This window comes from Heptranchias perlo, chromosome 4 (genome assembly GCF_035084215.1).
Source record: "Heptranchias perlo isolate sHepPer1 chromosome 4, sHepPer1.hap1, whole genome shotgun sequence".
Lineage (NCBI taxonomy): Eukaryota > Metazoa > Chordata > Chondrichthyes > Hexanchiformes > Hexanchidae > Heptranchias > Heptranchias perlo.
The window spans coordinates 117,903,578-117,923,601 of NC_090328.1; the positions used below are offsets into that span (position 1 = coordinate 117,903,578).

A 20,024-nucleotide genomic window follows, 5' to 3' on the forward strand; every position below is an offset into this window, starting at 1 on the left:
TACCTTTCATGATTAGGTTTCACTACTGCATAGATCAAGCTCTATGCCTTGATTAGTCTACCTGCTACTCACTGGGGAATTCTTTTAACTGTTCTTCTTGACCTAGGAAAATTAAGTGATATTTAATGCAAATACAATTTCAATAAAACGATCTGGATGAGCTCCAGAGATTTATAATATCAAAACTAATCCAAATTTTAATAACTATATAGGAAAAAAGGGTGCAACATTCAATTTAGTGATAATAATAAATCAGTCTTAACAAGAACTGAGATTTTGTGAAGCTAAACATAATGTACTCTGCCTATTCAATCAGTTCCCTGGATTTAATGTTTTCTTAAAAGAAAAACAATCAGACTGCCATCTGTTGAAACTATGGCAACACATTAAGGCAGAGGCATCTCACTCCACTTGTAAATCCTTGGAACGGAGTCAATCTGCGGAAGCACTATTCTGTGGGATAGACATCTGCATTAAGAAATTAACAGTTGAATCAAAAGGATTTGCCTCTGCCTCCCAATACAAGTGGCTGTGTCTGGCTCGAGATGCACAGCCACTGGTTAAGCTACAAATCTGATCTAACTGGTAAGCAGATAGCTGTCGGAGGTGCCATCTTTCGGATGAGACGTTAAACCGAGGCCCCATCTGCCCTCTCAGGTGGACGTAAAAAAGATCCCATGGCACTATTTTGAAGAGGAGCAGGGGAATTCTCTCTGGTGTCTGGGCCAACATTTATCCCTCAACCAACATTACTAAAAAAAATTATCTGGTCATTATCACATTGCTGTTTGTGGGATCTTGCTGTGCACAAATTGGTTGCCGCATTTCCTACATTACAACAGTGACTACATTTCAATTGTACTTCATTGGCTGTAAAGTACTTTGGGACGTCCTGAGGTCCTGAAAGGCGCTATAGAAATGCAAGTCTTTTTCATTATATTTCAAATCTGAAAACACTTTTTTGCTATTCCTCCCTGCTCTCCATTTCTTTTTACCTGAGCGTACTTCCCGCTGCAAATTGAGCCAAACCAGGCTGTGACATTCTCACAGCTGGGATGTTGGATCAGAAAGTTGTCCATGCGACCCACGTAGGTGTCCCTGTAGCCTGTTACGGAGCCGTCGATGTCGTGGAACACCGCATTCTTGTCACCGTCGAGATCGCAGCCCTCAAACCACAGCCCTGGTTTGCCAAAGAAAACTCTCAAGGAAACCTGAGCGGTAAACGCAATCAAAGTGTTGTCAACACAATATTACTGACGTAAGCAGCGCATCTAGGCGTCAAACATGGGTAGCACTCTCATCTCTAGAGTCAGAAGGTCATGGGTTCAAGTCCCACTCCAAAGACTTGAGCACAAAATCTAGGCTGACACTCCCAGTGCAGTACTGAGGGAGTACTACGCTGTCGGAGGTGCCGTCTTTCTTTATGGTAACTGGCAAAAGAACCAGAGTCGTGATGAGGAGAAATATTTTTTATGCAGCGAGTTCTTATGATCTGGAATGCATTACCTGAGAGGGTGGTGGAAGCAGATTCAATAGTAACTTTCAAAAGGGAATTTGATATGGACTTGTGAAGGGGAAAATTTTGCAGGGCTATGGGGGAGTGGGACTAATTTAAAGAGTTATTTTCAAAGAGCCGGCACAGGCACGATGGGCCAAATGGCCTCCTTCTGCACTGCATCATTCTATGATTCTATAGACTATTTCACACAAGAGTTCCTTCAAAACTGCACAAGTCGCTGTCCGGCTGCTCAGATGGTTAATACACTGCCCAGTGTGGAATAGAGTCACACAGAATAGAAGGCTCCAAGTCTGGTGTCTCGTCTACACCGAGTTAGCTCATCTCATTTTGTCTGACAGTGGGGGTGGCTACGTTTGGTTTTTGTGCTCCAGGACTGGCGTGGGGAGGAAATTAAAACAACAGTCAGTCAATTTCCACTCCTGTTCTCTACCGAATGAGCTTTACTGGAAAACCCGTTTGCCTGTGAATGTCGTCCAAAAAAAAAAGATTCAGGCTCAGCTGTGACGCCTTCCATGGTGGATTGACCTGCTAACACTCACCATCTGGGATGGCTACTTGGTGGAGGTACTGGAGGGTGGCCGGAGCCCATAGGTACTTTACTCCAGCACTGAATTAGCAGCTTCCAGGAGGAGGAGAAGAAAACTGGGGACAACAATCAAGGTAATAAACAGGGCATACACACTACAGTGAAAAAACAAGCAACCTGCATTTATGTAGCAGCCCTCCCACAAGAAAGATTATCGGTGCTTCTCATTAATAAGTCACAAAACAATTAGTGAGCATTCAACGGGAGGTGGGCAAAAGGCTGGAGTGTGGGGCTAAATTGGACAGCTCTTTCACGGAGCAGGCACAAGCACGACGGGCCGAATGGCCTCCTTCTGTGCTGTAAGATTCTATGATTCACAATCAGCTAACAACACCTCAGCTCTGAAGCAGGGGCTCAGGCACAACAAAACAGGCAATACTAACTTTACCTGTGAATAATGATGTACTGATCATCATGCCGAACCCTACAACCCTCTAAGAACTCAGCGTTTCTCCAATTCTAGCCCCTTGTGCATCCTCAATTTCCTTCCATTGGCGGCCGTGTCTTCAGCTGCCTAGACCCTAAGCTCTGGAATTCCCTCCCGAAGCCTCTCCGCCTCTCTCCTCCTTTAAGACGCTCCTTAAAACCTACCTCTTTGACCAAGCTTTTGGTCACCTGTCCTAATATCTCCTTACGTGGCTCGGTGTCAAATTTTGTCTGATAATCGCTCCTGTGAAGCACCTTGGGATGTTTTACTGCGTTAAAGGAGCTATGTAAATGCAAGTTGTTGTTTGTGAAGATATGGTCCTATCATCTGGCAGACTTATAATATTCTCCAATATTCCAAAGAATTTTACACCATGAGTATTTCAGTAAAGAAAATAACAAGATGGACATACATTTATGCCAAACTTCACGAGAGAGAAATTGTTCTTGGGGGTCAGTTGCCATGGGTTCTTCAGAAAGAATCCTACAGCGCTGGTGAATCGGACTGGTGTTGCCATGTAGTTTTGGAAAGAAGTCTTGGTGACGTGAATAGGCCCATCATAAATCTGAAATCCTCGAATGGGGAAAGTCCTGTTTCAAATTTTAAAGCCACAAGAAGATAAATAAGACTTCTCTACCTAAGAGGAAAAAAAAGTTTACAGGTAATATCTTTTCCTACAGAAATGGGGGTGCTTCATTTGATAGTAAGTGGAGAGAGAGAGAGAGAGACCAAGAATATTAAAGGATGAAAGAGAAAAACTGAAGTAATCAACGATAAAAGTTGATATCTGTTGGTTAAGACTTGCAAGAGACAAGCAAACTACCGTGTCTTTAAAGAACTGAAAGATTTCCATGGGCTATTGACGGACTAGAAAGAGATAACAGATAGTGATTCAGTGATTGCACTGTGAGAGGAATGAAGGTGGCATCCAATGATGGTATACAAACCGAAGAAGAATTGATAAATGAAGAATACTTTAATTATAGTAACTAAGGGTACAGATAGGGGCACAATGTAGATGTGGTTTACATTGAGCTTTTGATAAAATGTCTCATTAAATAAAAAACTAGTTGAGAAAATTTACCAGGCATGCTATTGGCGGTAGCATGCTGAGAATGGGGGCAATGGCATGTGGCTAGTTTTCTCTTGTCCTCCTTTGTATATTGGTCAGAGCTTGGGGAGAGACTGTGGGGTTTTTCACTTGGACATTTTGAACACTTCACAATACATCAGCATCATACGCGAGAGATCATGGCTCTTAAACATCAATTCCACCGCACAAGACCTGTTGCGCCATATATTGGCCTCAGCACGTACATAACCAGATATGTCCAGAGGGCTCAGAAGTTAATCAGAGAACCTTACTTGTCTCTTGGCAGCGTGCGGTTTTTCCCATCTACCCCACCGACACCCCAGTACTTGTTCTGGCCTCCTTGAGACCCATAATTCTTGCTTTCTCCAACAAACAAGGATTCTGAGATTTCTTGGCTTGAACCTTCATCCTTAGGGAAGCTGCCATCACTGCGTAAGAAACAGTTGCTCGTTACAAAAACAGACCAAAACATAAGCCTTCCAATTCTTTTGTCACCTTAACACAAAATCCCATGCATAACTTGCCGTCAATCAGCACAAAGGGGTATGATGAGAAGGTAGGTAGGTGGGATTGACCTATCAAGAAAGAACAGGCTCTGTTAGGTCAAACTGCAATTATTGTGCTCCCAAAATAATTAATATACAGACCCCACCGGTTACTAGACCGGGACTTAAGTATGATTCTTAGTGAAACCTCTTTCCACAAAAAAAAAGTAGTAACTGTAATAGACTTGTGAAAAAAGTTCTGCAAGCCCCAAGAAGAGCAGACAGTACTAAAAAGCTAAATGGGCACTCGTATCCGCTTCTGAAGAGCAACAAATGTGAGCTTACTGAACGACGACCTTTAGCACCAGGGGGGAACCTGTTTCTACAAACATGCTCCGTGAAATCATAGAATGGTTACGGCACAGAAGGGGGCCGTTCGGCCCATCGAGCCTGCGCCGGCTCTCTGCAAGAGCAGTCCAGCTAGTCCCACTCCCCCGCTCTTTCCCCGTAGCCCCGCAAATTTTTCTCCTTCAGGTACCCATCGAATTCCTTTTTGAAAGCCACAATTGACCCTGCTTCCATCACCCTTTCAGGCAGTGCATTCCAGGTCCTAACCACGCGCTGCGTAAAATAGTTTTTCCTCATGTTGTCTTTGGTTCTTTGGCCAATCACCTTAAATCTGTGTCCTCTGGTTCGCGAACCTTCCGCCAATGGGAACAGTTTTTCTTTATTTACTTTGTCTAGACCCTTCATTATTTTGAATACCTCTATCAAATCTCCTCTCAACCTTCCCTGCTTTAAGGGAACAATCCCAGCTTTTCCAGTCTATCCACATAACTAAGGTCCCTCATCCCTGGAATCATTCTAGTAAATCTTTTCTGCACCCTCTCTAAAGCCTTCACAGCCTTCCTAAAGTGCGGTGCCCAGAACTCGACACAATACTCCAGTTGTGGCCGAACCGGTGTTTTATAAAAGGTTCAACATAACATTCTCATTTGTGTACTCTATGCCTCTATTTATAAAGCCCAGGATCCCGTATTCTTTTTTTAACTGCTTTCTCAACCTGTCCTGCCACCTTCAACGAACTGTGTACATATACCCCCAAGCCTCTCTGTTCCTGCACCCCCTTTAGAGTTGTACCCTTTAGTTTATATTGCCTCTCCTCGTTCTTCCTACCAAAATGTATCACTTCACACTTTTCTGCGTTAAATTCCAGCATCTTGTCTATGTCCTCTTGAAGTCTATCACTATCCTCCTCACTGTTCACTACACTTCCAAGTTGTGTATCATCTATAAATTTTGAAATTGTGCCCTGTACACCCAAGTCCAAGTCATTAATATATATTAAGAAAAGCAGTGCACCTCCCTCCAGTCTGAAAAACAACCATTCACCACTACTCTCTGTTTCCTGTTACTTAGCCAATTTCGGATCCATGCTGCCACTGCCCCCTTTATTCCATGGGCTTCAATTTTGCTGACAAGCCTATTATGTGGCACTTTATCAAATGCTTTTTGAAAATCCGTATACATCACGTCAACTGCATTGCCCTCAACAACCCTCTGTTACCTCATCAAAAAACTCAATCAAGTTAATCAAACACAATTTGCCTTTAACAAATGCATGCTGGCTTTCCCTAATTAATCCACACTTGTCCAAGTGACTATTAATTTTGATCCGGATTATTGTTTCTAAAAGCTTCCCCACCGCCGAGGTTAAACTGATTGGCCTGTAGTTGCTGGGTTTATCCTTGCACCATTTTTTGAACAAGGGTGTAACATTTGCAATTCTCCAGTCCTCTGGCACCACCCCCGTATCTAAGGATGATTGGAAGATTATGGTCAGTACCTCCACAATTTCCACCCTTGCTTCCTTCAGCAACCTAGGATGCATCCCATCCGGACCAGGTGACTTATCTACTTTAAGTACAGCCTGCCTTTCTAGTGCCTCATCAATTTTTATCCTATACAGTCTCTGAACTACCTCCTCTTTTACTGTGGCTTTGGCCGCATCTTCTTCCTTGATGCAAAATACTTATTTAGTACCTCAGCCATGCCCTCTGCCTCCATGCGTATATCTTCTCTTAAGTCCCTAATCTGCCCCACCCCTCCCCTTACTACCCATTTACTGTTTACATGCCTATAGAAGACTTTTGGATTCCCTTTTATGTTAGCTGCCAGTCTATTCTCATACTCTCTCTTTTCCCCTCTTATTTCCCTTTTTTACTTCCCCTCTGAGCCTTCTATACTCAGGTTGTTAATACAAGTGAGAATCAGGCTGACATCTGTCATACGCCCCCTTTTTCTGTTTCATCTTACTCTATCTCTTCCATCATCCAGGGAGCTCTGGCTTTGGTTGTCTTACCTTTCCCCAAAAGTTGTTGATTCTTTACGAAACAACTTAACTCCTTAAGCAGTCAATAGTACTTGCAATTCCCATATCAGGAATAACATTTAAAAGCCTGCCTTGTGAGTTTGTGCGGTTTAAACATGAACATTAGGTTGAACCGCCTGAAATGGTCAACGCGCTTAATATGATTTAAGAAACGCCTTTGTAATTGACGCCTGTAGCAATGATTAGCAACATTCGCCCGATACAGGCGGCTTTCCAGGATAAGCGGGGACGGTGCAAATGGTGGGGACTGTAATTTATGAATTGAAAAAGTGTGTGTGCTAGAAGCTCTGTCAGCAGGTCAGTCCACATTCATGAATGGAAATAAACCGGCTAACTGAGCTTTAACAAAGTGTGATAACTGATATGTTAACCTATGCTTTTCTCTCGCTGTGTAATTTCTAGTATTTTCTGTTTCAATGCATTTATGAGCCTGCCACTCTCACCTGGCAAATGACAATCCAATTCCGTTGTCAGAAAACCTGAAAAATAAAAGAAAAATTATAAACATGGGTAAAGAGTCAAAAATTATACAACAGTTTGGACACAATTACCACAAGATAATGATAGTTCGGCTAATGTTGATTCCATGAGTTTTCTGGCAGTCTTAAAGATTAAAACTGCATTTGTCAGTGGCCCTCATACAAGGTGCGAAACAACTTTACAAAACTTCTATCAGGGGTATGGTAGTGTTGTGGTTATATTACTTGACTAGTAACCCAGAGCCTGGACTTAAAATCCAATAGCACGTGAGTTCAAATCCCACAAGGAATAGTTTGAAAATTTGAATTCAGTTTAAAAAGAAAAATCTGGTACTAGTAAAAGCAGGATTTTCACAAAAACCAAACTGGTTCACTAATGTCGATTAGAGAAGGAAACCTGCCATCCTTACCCGGTCTGGGGGTACATGTGACGTTATATGAAACCCTCATCCACGTCTTCTGTCGCCTCCAGATTTAACTGTTCCAATACGCTCCTTGCCGGTCTCCCATCCTCTACGCTCCATAAGCTTCAGCTCATCCAAAACTCTGCTGCTCGTAACCTATCCCACAGTAAGTCCCGTTCACCCATCACCCGCTCCCAATCTAGCAACATTTCCAATTTAAAATGGGCACTCTCGTTTTTAAATCCCTTCACCCCTCCCCAACTCTGTAACCTCGTCCAGCCCTACAACCCCTGCCAGAACTCTCAGTTCCTCTGACTCAGGTCCCTCGTACACATCGGACGAGGCCAGGACTGGGCTAATTGCGGAATGGGAGAGGGACATTGTGATCGGCTGCATCCCAGAATCGGTAAAGCCCGGCCTTCCTTGTGCAGGCAGAAAAACTTCAAAGGAATGCATGGAAAATATGTTAAAATAAATATACAGTCAGTCTGTCGAGGGTCCGACCGTGTTGTCATCTATAACGTTCAGAGGAGTGGTGAGAATGTGGAGCTGCCACATGGAGTGGTTGAGGTGAAAAGCATAGATGCAGTTAAGGGGAAGCTGGATAAACACATGAGGGAGAAAGAAATAGAAGGATATGCTGATAGGGTTAGATGGGGTTAGATGAAGTAAATGGAGTGGAAGGAGGCTCATTTGGAGTATAAACTCATCGACGGCACAGACCTGTTGGGCCGAATGGCCTGTTTCTGTGCTGTAAGTTCTATGTAATTCTATGTAAAGGGCTCACGCCTCTCGTTTCAAGCCGGCTAAGAACACCACCTTGGAGTGGAATATCACCTACCCAGAATTCTGGAATACAATGTCACCCCCTCGGACCCAGGCTCCGTGGTCATTGTTTTTGAATGTTATCAGCCGATCAATAAGGGCAGCGACCCGCGGCTTCTGTGGATCTGCGTCTTGGTGAGGCCGGAACCTTAACAAACGGTAAAAGCTTAAAGTTACTGAAAATTTACCAAAATATAGAATTACTGAAGTTCGACCATAAGATCATTTCTTCCACTAGGAGAAACAGTTGGATGCTGCGATGGAAAAAGCTTAGGGTACTGGAGGGATGTGATTCAATGGGCCAAATCACCTTTAATCATCGTTAACTGTTCTTGACATTATTACAGCACATAACTTAGTGTTACTTGGCAGCACCACAGGAATTTCATGAAGCTAAACAAAGTCATACTGGGTTCCACTGACTAGAAAAGCATTTACTGAGAAATGCAGTCGGTGTTACAAAACTACATGAATGTGTGTCAGCAGCGAGTAGCACTCTCCCCTCTGGGTCAGAAGGTCGTGGGTTCAAGTCCCACTCCAGAGACTTGAGCACAGAATCCAGGCTGACACAACCAGTGCAGTACTGAGGGAGTGCTCCACTATCGGAGATGCCGCCTTTCGGATGAGACGTTAAACAGAGGCCCTGTCTGCCCTCTCAGGTGGACGTAAACGATCCTATGGCACTATTTCAAAGAAGAGCAGGGGAGTTCTCCCCAGTGTCCTGGCCAATATTTATCCCCCAACCAACACCTAAGAAAACAGATTATTGCTGTCTGTGGGATCTTGCTGTGCGCAAATTGGCTGCCACATTCCCTAGATTACAACAGTACTTCAAAAAGTACTTCATTGGCTGTAAAGCGCTTTGGGACATCCTGAGGTTGTATAAATGCAAGTCATTCTTTCTTTTTAGAACAGTCCTGTGTAAAAAGGTAAATCACCTGTAATACCATATCATCACATGGTATTTGGAGCTCAGTTTATGCTGACTGGATGTGCATCGCAGGCAAATGCATTTTCCCCATCCAAAAGAAAAAAAAAGTAGTAGTTCCTTTCCCAAAAGATCAGTGCTGTTGCTCACCTCGCACTGTTGTCTAAACAGAGATACTCCCTGGGGTCATCGGCACTGGCATTGGTGATTTTCACTCCCTTGTCAATGAACAGTCCAGCCTAGCAACAAAGACCAAGGCCCATTACAGGAAACCAGCACCAACATTTTAACACTTTAGTAACACATTACTCATTGTTCTTGTGTGAATTACTAAACAATGCCAAAGATTAAACTTCTAGGAAAATTCAGCTCATTGCATAATCTACAACCATGTCTAGGGAAGTCTTTCGATGCGGTACAGAAACATTATACGTCCAATCCAAAATCTGAACAGTTATCCCAAATGGGAAGGGAAGAGGGAGAAAAAAATTAATTCAGTAACATGGACGGAAAGTTCACAATGGCTCAGTCCTACAGACTTCTGGGTAGATTTTTAATGGAAACTTTAGAAAGTTCTTCACCACCAGGATGGGGCCTCAGGCCTCATGTGCCCCTTCTCTCTGCACCCCCCCCCACTTCTCTTTTGCCCCACCATTGACAGCTGTACCTCCAGCCATCTAGGCCCCACATTCTGGATTTCCCTATTTAAACCCCTCCTGATCAATATTTATCCCTCAACCATCATCAGTGATATCTGGTCATTATCACATTGCTGGTTTTGGGATCTTGCTGTGCGCAAAATTGGCTGCCACGTTCCCTACATTACAACAGTGAGTACACTTCACAAAAAAGACAACGTCATTAGCTGTAAAGCACTTTGGGACTTCCTGAAGTCGCACTGGGCACTATAGAAATGCAAGTTCTTTCTGTCTTTGGGAATGGGGTTATCTCAACTCGACAAAAGATTACGTGTAGGGGTGGGGCAGGGATGGGGAAAAGAGGAGGGGGGTTTTAAAACTCTGAAGGAGCTGCATGGCAATTCTACCGCTGTAGCAACAGACTAACTGGAGGGATCAACAGCAGAGAAAGAGACATCAGAAAATGGTCAAAGTTCGACTGAGGAAGGAAGGTTTTACATTTCCACTGAATGCTCCCTTCTAAACTCAGCTATATGGTGACAGGGGAAGGAGAGGCGGGGGTGGGGAAAGAGATTGTAGGTGAGGACGAATAGACAAGAGAAAAGCAAAATAGAAAGAGATGGGGAAATTGTAAATTGCAATTCTGAAAAAAAAAGTTAAAAAGGAAAGCGAACAAGGATCTTGGTTTAAAAAAAAGTTAGAAGAAAACAATGTACAGTAGGAACAAACTAATAATAAAAAACAGAATATAATGGAAAGTAAGTGGGAAAAGTGTTCGTGTTGAACATTCCTCATGTTCAGATAAGAGCTAAAGAGGCCAACCTCTGGAAAAAATGATGGCCCAAATGTTTTTATTCCAGTTCTCGCCAAGATCAGTAGCACAAGGTCGTACACAAAACCACAGAGACCCACTCTCTATGCCTCGTAGTTTTATTTCAGTGATAGACAGCAACTCTGGGGCAAATTCCAGGCTTTAGCTGCAGGAGCACATTAACCAGAAAGCACTTTGCAATAGAGAGTGAGTCAGGTTCCCAACCCTCCAGGATTGGCCTGGAGTCTCCAGGAAATGAAGATTGATCTCCAGGTCACTGCTGGGAGCAACACCCAAGAGAAAAATTATACAGGCATTACAAAAAAGTGTTTTTTTCATTTTCTTTGAACACATTTGTTTATTGTTATAAAAATATTGGCGAAGGGGGAAAAAAGGGCTGTTTGACTGACAGTCAAGAATCATCCAATCGGGTAATGAAGAATCTGTTCGCTTTGCAATTGGTCGTGGGAAGGCGGGGCACCGCGAGGATGGACGCGTCGGGCGACCAATGGCGGGCGTGTGGGGGGCAGGACGGTTGGAGGCAGGAGGTCATGTGATGAAACCTCCAGGAATACGTCCACCCCCAACCTAAAGGGTGGGGGGGGGGGGGAGGAAAGAGAGGGAAGAAAGAGTGTCAATCTCATAGAAAAAACTAATCAAATACTAAATGTAAACAAAAGAGTGGAGAGCATTAGCTTCTACCTGCAAGTGAGGAACACTTAGATATCTCATATAATGTGAGTAAATTCCTGTATCTCTATCCTGAAGTCATATTTTTAGAATTAAAATGGATTCAGGGCAGCACTTACCTTGAAATTCGAATGCACCCTGTTGTTGTAGAAAGTGCCCAGTGGAGTGAGTTCAGCTTTAGTTTCGGAGAACAAGCCATGGGAGTCTCCTGTGGGAATTTTATGGAACAAATACCATATCCCAGTATCCTGATTTAAATAAAAACAAGTGAGCTTGCACGATTACAGGTGGGAATAAAGGGAGAATTTATTCCTATACCAAACACTGATGCCACTGGCAAAAATTACCTAATCAACATTTTAAAGCAATTGTCTTTTTTTTTAAAAAAAGGTAAGGATTCTTAAAGATCATTCTTACTGAACTTTCCAGTAAATAAAACGTCAACATCAGTTAACAGGAAGAGATCTCACACTATCACCAATTTCCTCCCATAACTAAGTCCTCTTTCAACTGACTAGGTTAGGGAGGACCAGGGTTCATGCTACTAAGTTACGTCAGGCAGTTCTTCTTTTCCCAGAGAATAGTGGACCTCTGGAACAGGCTGCCAGCCTGTGCGGCACTCGCCAAATTGCTGAATTCCTTCGAGCGAGAGCTGGACCTGTTTCTGGTTGGGGCAGAGATCACCTCGTACAAAAGGCGGGTAATGTAAGTCAAGGACAACGTGATCTCCTGGATCTGTTATGATCACCTAAGGGGGGGGGGGGGGGGGGTCGGAGACAAATTTTCCAGTTTTTGTTCCCTAATTGGCCTCGGTTTTAACTTTTTTTGTATCGCCCAGGAGATAACATGTCTCTGTGTAGGGTGGAGTGCATGTAATGTGATATGTAAGGCAACTCAACTGCGTGGGACGGGCTGGATGTGGCCGTATCCTAACTCACACCAAGTCCCGTTCGCTGACCTACATTGGCTCCCGGTCCATCAACGTCTCGATTTTAAAATTCTGATCCTGGTTTTCAAATCCCTCCATGGCCTCACCCCTCCCTATCTCTGTAGCCTCCTCCAGCCCTACAGCCGAGATCTCGGCACTCCTCCAATTCTTGCCTCTTGCGCATCCCCGATTTTAATCGCTCCACCATTGGCGGCCGTGCCTTCAGCTGCCTAGACCCTAAGCTCTGGAATTCCCTCCCTAAACCTCTCCGCCTCTCTCTCCTTCTTTAAGACACTCCTTAAAACCTACCTCTTTGATCAAGTTTTTGGTCACCTGCCCTAATTTCTCGTTATTTGGCTCGGTGTCAAATTTTGTTTGATAATCGCTCCTGTGAAGCACCTTGGGAGGTTTTACAAGTTAAAGGCACCATATAAATGCAAGTTGTTGTTGTAGGTCTTTTTCCGTCCTTCACTTTCGTATATGTTTGCATATTTTTTCCTTCCCTCCTGGTCAAAGTAATCCTCTGCTTGCCCAACATACAATTTTGAGTACTATCTAACGAGAGTCACTGGGCAGCTATCGCCCTGGCTGACTTTCCTCTCTATAATTCTGAGGCCAACTGCAGAAACCCAACTATTGTCCCAGCTAAGGTCATAGACCAGAGATTGAACCTGGGATCTCCCCGGTCTGGATGACTCAGTTCCCCAGTGGATCATAGGAACAGGAGGAGGCCATTCTAATACTCAAACAACAGACCATTTGATCTTTCTGCAGCCTGCTTTAAATCATAAGACATTATGACCTATACAGCTAATCCATTTAGTCCACTTTATGCTAAGAAATGGTAACCAGGCTAATATTGAACCATATTGCATAGAATTCACAGCACAGAAACAGGCCATTCGGCCCAACAGATCCATGCTGGCGTTTATGCTCCACACGAGCCTCCTCCCACCCCTCCATCTCACCCTATCAGCATATCCTTCTATTCCTTTCTCCCTCGTGCGTTTATCTAGCTTCCCCTTAAATGCATCTATGCTATTCGCCTCAACCACTCCTTGTGGTAGCGAGTTCCACATTCTCACCACTCTCTGGGTGAAGAAGTTTCTCCTGAATTCTCTATTGGATTTATTAGTGACTATCTTATATTTATGGCCCCAAGTGTTGGTCTCCCCCACAAGTGGAAACATCTTCTCTACATCTACCCTATCGAACCCCTTCATAATTTTAAAGACCTCTATCAGGACACCCCTCAGTCTTCTCTTTTCTGGGTTCTATAAATCAGGAAGATCCACCCAAGATCAATCTCTGATCTCAGACAACGTGTCAGTTGGTCTTAGTTCCCGAATCTTGTGGTTTCAGTTGCCTTGAAGATTTCTCGATAGTACAATCTAAATATCGGGCGGACACATCAGGTGATCTAGGTAAAGGATGCATTACCTTCCGTGCCCAATTTTCAAATAAGCACTCCCAACATGCACTGTTCTGCGCCAGGAGTAAAAAAAGCATAAAATGATCCTGCTGTATTCAAACACTGATGGTGGCAGACTGATTGCTGTTTGTACATCATGGGCCAGAATTTACTGGGAAAATAATGGTGAGTTTAATGGCACTCGCCATTATTAATGTATAAATCATCCAGCAACTTGTGGCGAAGAAGAGCTACGCAGAGTTGCAAATTGCCAGAACCTGCTAGTCGATTTCTGTCGATTGCTTCGCACCATCATCTCATCCTCAACCTCCCCGTTATTTTTAAGAACTTACTGGATTTGCACATTAATTGTCCATTAAACTCGCCGCAGAAAGTTAAGTCTGGTAATTAACAGCGTAAGTACTTTGTTTTTTAAATGGCGTGATAAATGTTAATGCCAATCAATCTCTCCAGCCCAGAAAGGGAACAATTACAAGTGTCGATTCTCATTCCTTCAGGTATTAAATGCTGTTGGAGATTTTTAAAATGTCAAATTTTACATTTTTTTTTCTTACTTTTCCTGTCTTTTTCCCCCTCTTATTCCACTCTCTTTCCCTCCCTTTATTTCTCTTTCTGTACCCGATTTGACTCTAATTTACCCTCCTTCTCCCTTGTTCCTCGGTTTCTTTCTCAAGCCTTTAATCTCATGGGTTAAGGAGATAGACCATTGGTCCAGTCATTCACTAAAGGTCCCAGATGCCCCATTGCCCTCGCTGCACCTGCTATCAGCTCACACTTCCAGCAAGTTACGGCGCAAATTGTATTCGAGCTGAAGGGTGAGAGGTAAAGTCTAACTAACGGGGCACGTCGCGAGATGTCCCACTCAGCAAGATCTGGGCCCCGTATGTTCTCTCAGGATGTCTGGTTGTGTTGGAGCAACTTTAGCTTCCCAAAGATAAATTCCAAAAATTGTACACTACACAACTACATTGGCTAAGTTTCTTTCCCTCTGTCTCCCCTCACCTCCCTCCTGCCATGGGTCCCATTCGTGCCATAGAAAAATACACAATGTGAATATTAGCCGATCAGAAATAGGGACTCACCTGCGAGCCTGCAGCTGCGTTGTTAATGAGGTGGTTGTTGGGATTGGCCACCCAGAATGTGGAAACTGCTCTGAGGGAGAAAGGAAGAAAGTCACAACTGGAAAAAAATACTATTTTTGTTACCGTTTCGGGAGAATCATAGAAGGATACAGCAAAGAAGGCAGCCATTCAGCCCAGGACTGTGAAAGAGCTATCCAATTAGTCCCACATCCCTGCTCTTTCCCCATAACCCTGTAAATTTTTCCCCATTCAAGTATTTGTCCAATTCCCTTTTGAAAGTTACTATTGAATCTGCTTTCACCGCCCTTTCAGACAGTGCATTCCAGATCATAACAACTCGCTGCATAAAAGAATTTCTCCTCATCTCCCCCTCTGGTTCTTTTGCCAATTACCTTAAATCTGTGTTCTCAGCCTCATCTCCCCCCCCCCCCACCTCCCGCCTTACATTTGTCATCAGGTTCGGTGATTAATATCTCATTGCTGTTTGTGGGATCTTGCTGTGCGCAAATTGGCTGCCATGTTTCTTCCATTAAAACTGCGAGCACATTTCAAAAGAGTGCTTCATCAGCTATGAAGGGCTTTGGGACATCCCGAGGATCGTGAAAGGTGCTATATAAACGCAAGTCTTTACTTTTTAATTCTGTTGCTTAATACAGAGACAGAGGTGCAAATGTATGGGAGTGCCCTGATTTACTTGGTTGGAGCAGAAAGCTTCAAACCAACAACAGATTCGCAAACCCACATTGGCACAAGTCCAAAACATGCCATTGGTTCGCAACAGGTCTGGTCGTTCAAAATTAGGAAAGTAGCTGACAGTGTGAAAGCCAGTGTGAACGCCAAGATAACGTACCTCCAACAGCAGGACTCCCATGTTTTGTTCTTTGCTCATATTGAAGAACAGTTCTGCAGTAATATGTGGCCAGCAATCCTGACCCCAACATTTACACAGCATAAAGATATGCGGAATTTGTTAGCACAGATAACCTCTATAAGCAAAGGTTTTTAAGTTAGCAAAGCTGGATATTTATATACTGCAATGATCTAGCTTCTTCAGAAATGGTGCTACGATTTAACAACAAACAACTGTTGGAAAGGAAAAAATTCCAAAGGGCCCATTTTTGGGCGCGGGTAACGTGATCCACTAGTACCCCGTGCCCGATGGCCCCTACGCAGGCAGCACATGACTTTCGAGCTGCCTGCTACTTACCACGATATCTCTGTGCAGCCAACGCTACCTGCGCTGCTGGGAGGCTGCACGGAGAATGAGGAAGCCGGAAATGGGGCGTGCTCAGCGCACGTCACCAGCAGCCTGCGCCTCTTAAAAATGCAGGTGCACATTTTAAATGGGACACGCAGAGTCCACTGGGAGGAGGGAAAGATGGCTGCAAGGATGGCGTGACCAGCGTGAGAGACGGCCCCACGCTTCTCCGATGATGCACTGGACACCCTCGAGGAAGGGGTGATGAAAGTAGGGCCGACATGTACCCGCAAGGTGGCAGGAGACCCTCCGGACTGCAGCTCCACAGGCATTGACAGGCTGTGGCACAGGAAATGAACGCCAGGAGCATTGCACCAGACGTGGGTGCAGTGCTAAAAGAAGTTCAATGATTTGACACGAGTGGTCAAGGTGAGTGAATGCAAGTGTCAAGTGGCACATCCTACCAACTGCTCCACGCAACACACCCCGTCACCCACCCACCAATGAACACTGCCCATATATACGCAATGCTGCACTCGGCACGCTGCATCTCACCCACACATAGCACCACACTTGCAGGCTACACAACCACCACTCACACTGGCAGCTATTCAACCACGACAGGCACATCACCCACAAACCTTGCAGGATACTCACTGACACACTGTCCTCTGTCTTGCAGGAGAAGGTGGCGCATAACAGCCGGCAGCAGGAGAGACCCGAGGGTGGACAGCGACGCTTACACGTCCTCACCCCCCTAGAGGAGACAGTAGTTCGGATTATTGGGCGGGCCGTTGCTGCAGCCGTCACAACATGCCATGCTGGAGGTCCCGATGAAGGGGGTCTCTGCATATCTAATGCACCTTCTCCTTTCCCATATTTCCCTCCTCCCATAATCTTTTCTAGCTCATGGGCTGCAGATGCTGTCAGCACACACATCTTACTTGCTCCTCTCCCCACACTACAACTCAACCTGTTTCCCTTTGTCATTGACATCCTCAAGAACACGTGGCAGCATCGTCTGAGGGGGGGGGGGGGGGGGGGGGGGGGGAGAGGGGGACACTGAAGCCACACCGTCACTCGATCTGACATTTGCTTCCACCAGCTCAGAGACTGACACTGCGTGTCCTTTAGAGGTTAGGTTAGAGGAGGGATCTGCACATGGTGAGACACTGAGCACAAGTGCGCAGGAGCCGGGGCGGAGGGAATGGATACCACAGGTGCCAGCTCGCCGGAGGGCGAGGTCGCTCACTAGTTCTGCTGCAGAAGAGTCAGCTGAGGACTTTGATGGGCCAGGCTACAGAAGACGGCTGATGGTCGTACACCACCAAATGCTTGAGGCACTGGAAAGCCTGACAGAGTGAGATGGGGCATGGAGGAGTCCAGCTCCAACTTGGCACAGGGCTTTCCAACATGGAACGGGTGGTCACCTCCATCAGCGCACCTTGGGAACACTCCATGATGCAGCGTTTGATGGCCGATGTTGCGGTTTCCATTGTAGCACAAACCAATGTCAAAGGTCTGCAAGCTACGGTTGCTGCTCAGACTGCTGCAATGGAAGCTCAGACTGCTGCTATCGTGGCTCCGAGGACCACTGTGGAACGGGGCTTCCAGGGCGACACAGCACTCCAGCAATCCGTTCTCCAGCTGATCACCAGGATTGCTGAGGCGCCGCCCCGGGAGAGTGGCAGTGGCACCATGGCAGTCGGACCTGCTGTCCTCTCTCAGGACAGCATTCCCGCTCCCACCCCTTCCACTCCACCAGTGCCCATCTTGTTGCCTATCAGCCAGCCAGGCCAGACTGCTGCAGCCCATGCTGAGATGGTGCAGTCTGAAGCCGGGCCTCCCAGCCCAGAGCTGCTCGAGTTTGCCCTCCAAGGTCATCTGCACATTCCTCCATTGAAGGCCAGCAGCCTCCCAACACCCATGCTCCAGCCACTGGGGAAGCATCTCATAGGAGCACTAGGATTGGTAAAGGCACACGAACAACAGGCACTAAGGGAATGTACAAGGGTGAATAGTTCTGTTTCCATAATTTCATTTATTCATTGGTAAATGTAACTTTGAATTTGCATTTGGTGGTGGTTTTTATTTGTGCGATGAGCTGAGGGGGAAACCAATGTGCAAACAGATGGAGGGTGATTTGATTGTCTTGTGGGAGGGGAAAGATGGGGAATGTAGGACTGTTGGTGAGTTGATAATATTGATAGTGGGCACGGATCAGGCGAGCACTCAGAGCCCTTGCAGGCAAGGCGTGTGGTCCCTGTTGCACCCTTGCGTCTTCCTCCACTTCCTCTTCCAGCTCCTCCTCCTCTTCAGCCTCCTCCTCCTCCAGCTCAGGGTCTTCAGGGTTTGGTGGCAAAGGCTGGTCCCTCATGATGGTGAGGTTGTGCAGCACGCAGCATACCACATGAATCTGCCCACCTGCTCAGGGAAGTACTGCAGGGCTCCTCCAGACCCGTCCAGGCAGTGGAAGCATTGTTTAAGGAGGTCTATGGTATGCTCCATGATCTTGTGTGTGGCAGCATGGGTCTCACTAAAGGCCTGCTGTGCACGAGTGCATGGGTTCCTGACCGGAGTCATGAGCCACGCCGTGTGGGGATAGCCCTCGTCACCCAGTAGCCAGCGTTTGACTTGCCGAGTCAGGTGAAAGATAGCTGGCACGTTGGACTGCCGCATGGAGAAAGCGTCGTGACTGCTCCCAGGGTAGCGGGCATCGACCTCCATGATTCGATGCATGTGGTCGCACACCAGCTGCATGTCGAGGGAGCAGATCCCCTTTCGGTTGACGAAGACGGCAGAGTTGATGTGCGGGGCACGCAGGGCAATGTGCGTGCAGTCAATGGCACCCTGCACCATGGGGAAGCCAGCAATGCGAGTGAACCCCCGTGCTTGCTCGTTCTGCTTGTCTCTGTCAAGAGGGAAGGTGATGAACCTGTTCCTCATCTGGTACAGTGCGTCTGTGACCTCCCTTGTGCAGCAGTGCACTGCATACTGTGAGATGTTGCACATGTCGCCAGCAGAGGCCTGAAATGATCCTGAGCCGTAGAAATTCAGCGCCACAGTGACCTTCACAGCCACAGACGATGCTGTCCTCGCCCTGCTCTGAGGCTGCAGCTGTGGCCGCACCAGTTGACAGATCTCGGTCACTGCCTCCTTGGTGAACCTCAGGTGTCGGATGCAATCCTCCTCGGTCACGTTGAGGTAAGAGAATTGTTCCCGAAAGGCCCTCATTGGATACGGCCTCCTGCTCAGCGGCCTGCGCCTCCTCACAGCTTGACCTGCTATGCATGGCCCTCTCTGCATGTTCCCAGTCTTGCTCAATACCTAGCAGAAGCCCTAGCAGAACACCCATAGTTGCCAGGAACTTTGTTCAACCACGGCTGTTACTTTCCGACCTGTAAGGCAGTACCTGCCAAACCACTCTCAAATGTGCTCTAGGAGCTCTCTAAGTATAGAGAGCTTCAAAAAACACTTCCTACTCCACCAGCAGCCAGAAGCAATAATCCAGCAACCAACCTGTACATCCTGCATGGTCACTTTAAATAGCACTGGTGAGGGGTTCTCCAGGCAGTCTAAGACATGTTCAGGTGTGCGCGGTTAAGACTGTGTTGAGTTGAGCGTTAACGTCCAAAATGGTGTCTATCGCTTTAAATCAGCGTTGCACACCGATTGCATGTATTTTCTCCCTACTTTACATGCTTCCAACGTTCGGTATTTGAGGATGCGCTAACTCCTATACCAAGATGGCGTCCGACGCACATCACGCTGGAAACATCATGCGCAGCCAAGCCATCTTGGCACCTCGAGAGGCTGCATAGCGCCGAAACAACAGGCGCTACACGGCCCAATTTAGCGCCCTTGGTCTTTACACAATCGGTGCAATCGAATGATTTGAAATATTAAACAAGTAGCCGTGGTCTCCAAATACCCATTATTATACTCCATCTAGTTGCAATAATGGGCTTTCGAAAAGTATACTCAATTGGCCAGGCAAAGCTGAGCTTTGCATCGTATCAAATTAACAGATAACTTCTCCTATAAGTGATGTGGTCAGATAGTATTGAGTTACCCAAATCATTTGAATCAGTAAAGTTGCAAATCGGG

General features: G+C 45.9%; 1 protein-coding gene across 2 annotated transcripts in view; it reads right to left on the minus strand.

Annotated features, from left to right (window-relative positions):
* The window catches only part of cemip2 (cell migration inducing hyaluronidase 2), an 83,842-nt gene that overhangs the window by 18,597 nt on the left and 45,221 nt on the right, over positions 1 to 20,024 (minus strand). For both annotated transcript variants that reach the window (XM_067983537.1, XM_067983536.1), the window contains exons 10-17: positions 14,720 to 14,789; positions 11,397 to 11,525; positions 9,289 to 9,377; positions 8,227 to 8,358; positions 6,946 to 6,981; positions 3,898 to 4,053; positions 2,945 to 3,122; positions 996 to 1,211 (exon numbers count right to left, since the gene is read on the minus strand). In XM_067983537.1, the coding sequence (XP_067839638.1) occupies positions 996 to 1,211; positions 2,945 to 3,122; positions 3,898 to 4,053; positions 6,946 to 6,981; positions 8,227 to 8,358; positions 9,289 to 9,377; positions 11,397 to 11,525; positions 14,720 to 14,789 (1,006 nt within the window). The remainder of the gene's footprint in view (positions 1 to 995; positions 1,212 to 2,944; positions 3,123 to 3,897; positions 4,054 to 6,945; positions 6,982 to 8,226; positions 8,359 to 9,288; positions 9,378 to 11,396; positions 11,526 to 14,719; positions 14,790 to 20,024) is intronic.